This window comes from Hipposideros armiger, unplaced genomic scaffold, assembly GCF_001890085.2.
Source record: "Hipposideros armiger isolate ML-2016 unplaced genomic scaffold, ASM189008v1 scaffold_3, whole genome shotgun sequence".
In the NCBI taxonomy this organism is placed as follows: Eukaryota; Metazoa; Chordata; class Mammalia; order Chiroptera; family Hipposideridae; genus Hipposideros; species Hipposideros armiger.
Genome location: NW_017731353.1, coordinates 9,547,425 through 9,552,609, shown reverse-complemented (window position 1 = coordinate 9,552,609; position 5,185 = coordinate 9,547,425). Strand labels below are relative to the sequence as shown.

The 5,185-nt window shown below is 60.0% G+C and overlaps 2 protein-coding genes across 2 annotated transcripts in view; both read left to right on the top strand.

Moving 5' to 3' along the window:
• ZMYND19 (zinc finger MYND-type containing 19) overlaps positions 1 to 4,241 on the top strand; it is a 10,283-nt gene extending 6,042 nt beyond the window's left edge. The window contains exons 5-6 of the mRNA XM_019641278.1: positions 1,064 to 1,244; positions 1,326 to 4,241. Coding sequence (XP_019496823.1) covers positions 1,064 to 1,244; positions 1,326 to 1,469 — 325 coding nt within the window. The 3' untranslated portion in view covers positions 1,470 to 4,241. The remainder of the gene's footprint in view (positions 1 to 1,063; positions 1,245 to 1,325) is intronic.
• Positions 4,242 to 4,332: 91 nt separating this feature from the next.
• Positions 4,333 to 5,185, top strand: part of DPH7 (diphthamide biosynthesis 7) — a 14,903-nt gene continuing 14,050 nt past the window's right edge. The window contains exon 1 of the mRNA XM_019641270.1: positions 4,333 to 5,045. Within this exon, the coding sequence (XP_019496815.1) occupies positions 4,389 to 5,045 (657 nt within the window). The 5' untranslated portion in view covers positions 4,333 to 4,388. The remainder of the gene's footprint in view (positions 5,046 to 5,185) is intronic.

The following is a 5,185-nucleotide window of genomic DNA, read 5'->3' as shown; positions in this document are numbered from 1 at the left end:
CATCCCAGCTCCAGGTTGAGCTGTTGTTCAGCATCTTAGCTGTAGAGGGCAGTGTCACTGGCCCTCATATGTGGGATCCAAACCGGGGCCCTCTGGGGTCCCAAGCCAGCTCTTAACCAACGTGCCACTCAGCCGGCCCTCGATAATGTCTTTTGATGCACAAAATTTTTAAATTTTCATGAAGTCCAATCAATTTGTCTATTTTTCCTTTTGTTAACCCGTGCCTTTGGTGTCATAGCCGAGAGCTCATTGCCAAATCTAACACTGTACAGCTTTTGTGCTGTGTTTTCTTCCAAGAGTTTTGTTTGTTTGTGGTCTTATGTTTAGGTCCTTGGTCCATTTGAATTAATTTTTGTATATGGTGTTGGAAGAAGGCTGCCTTCCTTCCAGGCCTGGCCCACAGGTTGAGGGCATAGTCAACCTGCTCTTGCTGTCTCAGTGCTGGGGGTGCCCCTTTGAAGCCCAGCTTCAGGGGTGGGCTGCTCACTGCCCCTCTCAGCCTGTCAGTGCATCTCAGCTCTGGTGTCAGGTAGAGTTCTTCAGGTGCAAGGTCTGGGCTGCTCAAACAAGACAGGTGTTCACAAGGGTGCAGAGCAGCTTACAGCACCAAAGGGGAGGAGGGCCAAACTGGGGCACAGGCTGGAAGAGGGGCTGCCTGGTCCTGGCCGGGTGCCAGGCTGTGGTCGCACGCTGCCCCTACCTGCTGCGTGCCCATCCATCCCCCATGTAAGCGAGACTGACAAATGGACAGAAACAACCCTGCCTGTTCGTGGGAAGACAGAACGTGCTATTGGGTTGTCGGAAAAGTCATGACGTATTTTTTCTGTTTTTTGTTGCAAAAATGCGTCATGACTTCCGACAACCCAATACATACTTGATGTCCCATGGAGACGAGCGTATGCAGTGTCAGGGGCCAAAGAAGAGTCAGGTCGTCATTACAAAAATTGGGGCAGGGGTATCCTGAGCAGGAGGAAACAACTTGTCCATCCTGGAGTCTTGTCATTGTCACCTGTGCCTTGACCATGTCTGGCTGGAGCGTATTGAACCATCCTCTACCTTTCAGGGAGCAGAGCTTATACTGGCTTGCGATTCAGCAGCTGCCCACGGACCCCATTGAAGAGCAGTTCCCCGTCCTGAACGTGACCCGGTACTACAACGCCAACGGGGACGTGGTAGAGGAGGAGGAGAGCTCCTGCACCTACTACGAGTGCCACTACCCGCCCTGCACGATGATCGAGAAGCAGGTACCCACGCCGCCCCGCACCCTGCTGACCCCTCGGTGCCCCCACCACCGACCTCTGCGTGACCGTCCTGTGTCCTTTCAGCTCCGGGAGTTCAACATCTGCGGGCGCTGCCAGGTAGCCCGGTACTGCGGCTCCCAGTGCCAGCAAAAGGACTGGCCTGCCCACAAGAAGCACTGTCGGGAGAAGAGGCGCCCCTTCCAGCACGAGCTTGAGCCCGAGCGATGACCGGGCTTTCCCGGCACCATGGACAGTTGGATGATTGGACCTGGTGGTGCTGAAGCCGCCGGCAATGCGCCCCACAGTGGGCACTGTGTGCGGCTGGCACTGCGCTCCCCTCGAAGTCTTATTGTTGAGCAGAGACAGCTGGGGAGGCTCCGCCAGGATGCTTCTCGTTATTTATATGTTAATATGTTTGTAAACTCATGTACAGTTTTTTTGGGGGGAGGGCAGTCAAAGGGTTAGAAATTACAAATAGAATCATTTGCTGTAATCCTCCAAATGGTCGCAAGTCTAAAGCAGTCCCGGAGCACGAGCCATGGCACAGAGGACTCGAGTCTGCCGGGAGGGTAAAGGGCAGTCACCTCGCAATGGCCCCTGCGCCTCCTTCCCGCCCTCCACCCTTGTGCTGTGGGCTGTGGGGTCGCCCAGAGGGTTTCCCTCGTGGGCCTCTGGAGAAACAGTGGCTGCAGCAAGACCAACACCTGTTCCTGACCTAGGGCCAGCCCTGTGGGGGCAGGGAGTGATCTCAGCCCCAGCTCTGCTCCATCCTCCAGCTCCTGTGCTTCGAGGCTGTGGGCTTCAGGGCAGGTCCCTCCTGTGACCAGAAGCAGCTGGGCTGTGGTCCCCAGGCTGGGCCTCCCTCCCTCCCGAGAGCCACGGATGGCTGAGGGCTGGGCAGCGCCTTGTAAACCTTGCAGAGCTGTGGGGCACTGAGCTGGGCTTGTGTGGCCAGCATCTGGCTGGTCTCAGGTCTTGCCAGTGCTCCAGAGGCCTTGATTCCAGGGAGAATGAAGGCTGACCGTCCCTGGCCCTCATTGGTCCTGTTACACGTGCCCTCTTGCATCTCTTCTGCCATCTTTCAGGATTCCCTGGCTGGGGACAGCACCCTGGTGACCTTTGGTCTGTGAGCTGAACTTCCGGTAGCTTCTTTTGCACTACTTGGGGTCCTGGGTAGTGTCCTATATAGAAAGGACTGGGGAAACAGGTGATGGCAACATGCAGGGAGCAGGCGGATGCAGTCCTAACTCTGAGGGAGGGGTTTCTGAAGGTGAGCAGAAAGCCACACACGTTTTCGCCAAGAAGCTCCCCTTGGACCCTGCAGGTCAGACATTTCTCCTGTGTTGGGGGAGGTCTGCTCCAGGTCCCTCCATACTCTGGGTGATCCGCAAGGGGCTCAAAGCTATTAGGGAGATATGTGCAATCCTGAGACAGTCGTCCCTACAGACAGCTGGGTTGACCCTCAGACACTCCCCAGGCTGGGATAACTCCTTGCAGAGGCCAGCTCTGGCCAGTAAGGTTGAGGTGGGGAGCTTGTGTAGGCTGACATGTTGGGGTTTAGGTGGTCACCCAGGCACGGGCCCCGAGTGTGCTCAGCAATTGCTTTCAAACAGGCTCCTGGGACAAAGAGGCACTAGGCTGTAGGCTGTGGGTTTTGCCTGTTTCCTTTGGGGAGTGGCCAGGTTGACACTTCCGCCTGTCACGTCCCCTGACCAGTAAATTGTTCTGTGGTCAGCTATTGGTGAGAAAAGTACATGGACAGGGAAGTGCCCAGGGTCTCAGCTGACCACAACGTGCCACACTGGGTCCTGACACCGGGGTGCTTGCTACCGTGTCTCTTGGCTTATCTGGAATAGCCTTGACCCATGATCGCTGTCCACGGCCACTGGGAGCTGGAGCTACAGCAGGTGACCATCCCTGATCTGACCATGCTGTGCCCACGTGCCCAGTGCTGTGGAAGGGCCCAAGGCTGGAGCTGGGAAGGTGGCCTTGGGTCTAGAGTTTGCCCCTATGTCGGTTCCTTCCCTTGGTCACGTCACCACCATGGCCCCTGGAGCAGATGCTGTCGTGAAGGGGCTGTTGGGTCCACGGACTTTTTACCTGTTTGCTTCCCCTTGTCCCGTGGTACCCAGCCCCTGGTTTCTCTTCTCCTGGTGGCCACAACCTCTTGATCTTTGTAGCCATAAACCTGAGAGCGTCTATGAAAGTTCAACATTGTTGTTTAAAATGTGGGGCTTATTTCTAACCTGGGTGGAGCGTGGCGCGGGGCTGCTGGACCTGAGCCTTTTTGTAGCAGATAATGTGGTTCAGCCCTTTCAGAATGTCCTGTTGCTTTCTGCTTCCCTGCTCCAGCTGCCATGCAAGCTGCTGATCAGCATGTCTGTGTTTGTAGCCACAGCCCTGCTTCAAAACTGCAGGCTGAAGACCCAGGTATCCAGGTGGCCGGCCGTAAGAGTTCTCGGATTTGCCATAACAAAGAATCACCAACCGAGGAGCTTAACGTTTCCTTCTGGATGCTGGGGCTCAAATCAAGGTGTTGGGCAGCACCCCCTGCAGGCCCAAGGAAAGGAGTGTCCCAGGCCTCCCCTAGCTTGTAGCAGCCCTGGCATTCCTTGTCCTGTATGTAGATGCATCACCAATCCTCTGCCTTCACTGTCTCCCCTGGGGGGGGGGGGGTCCCTGACCAATTCCCCTTCATGAAGATAGCACTCATATGGTGTTAGTCCCCGCCCCACTCCCAAGGCCTCATTTTAACTGGATCACCTCTGCAAAGACCCTGTCTCCAAAGGTCACGTTCTGTGGTGGTGTGGGACTTAACCATCTTCTTGGGGGGACACGATGGAATCCATAACATGTCCAAAACTTGCCTAACCCAAACCCGTTGTGTAGGGCACTAGTTTTCTCGATGGCTGTCAGCACCTACTTAATCTCCCAAATCAGACCATGGCTGTGCCGGCTTGTCCTGCCTTACATCCTAAATCTAACTAGCCGGCGGCCCCTTTCCTCGGCCCGACGCTGGCTCTTGGCGCCCCTGGGCCCCCGCCTGCCGGCCACTCGTGCCGACGGCCCTGCGGCTCACGTCAGGCACCCCAGCTGGCCCTGCATCCTTTCTCCGCTGTCCTGGCAGGCAGGTCTGTGCGTCCGCCCATGCGCCGCAGGTCTTGGCTTAGTGGGTGCGCTGGGGGGACGGAGGGCTGCCAGGGCCCAGCCCCTTTCGGGCCGACCCCGGACTCGGCTCCCGGAATGCCCGGGCATTCGCGCGCCTCCGTGTGCACTCCGCTTCCCTCCGGCCGCTCCGCTCGCCTGCCATTCCGTGCGGGGCACCGGGTGGTCCTCTCCAAGCCCCCCGGGTCTGGCGGCCAGGGCCGGGGGCGCGGCGGGCCCGTGGGGCCCGTGGAGGTCCGCGCAGGGAGGCCGGCAGGGAGCGCAGCAGCCCGGCCTCAACGGCGGCCGGAAGTCCCGCCCCGGAGGGCGTCGGGAGGGAGGCGGCTGCGGAAGCGGAGCTGCGCCCCCCGGGCCGTGCGTTCCTGCCGCGCCCCGGCCCGCGCTCCCCGCCTCCGGGCCGCGGCCCCGACCCTGACTCGCAACCTGGCCTCGTCGCCCCGCCCCCGCCGCCCGGCCGTCACCGCGCCCTCCGACGGCGGGCCGCCGGGCGGTGGCGTCCGGCTGCTGCAGGCGGTGGACACGGAGTACACCGCGGACTCGGTGGAGTGGTGCCCGCTGGAAGGCCGCCGGCGCCTGCTGGCGTGCGGCACCTACCAGCTGCGGAAGCCGGAGCACCAGCCCGCCCGCCCGGACGGCAAGGTGCGCATGCCCGCCGGGCGGCCCGGCCGTCCCCACGCGCGCGCCCCGGAGCCCTCCCGAGGGGCCCAAGCCCCGTCTCCCGCGGGGTTGGGGTGGCGGGAAGGCCCGGAGAGGCGGAGCCCCGCCGGCGTCCAGACCCC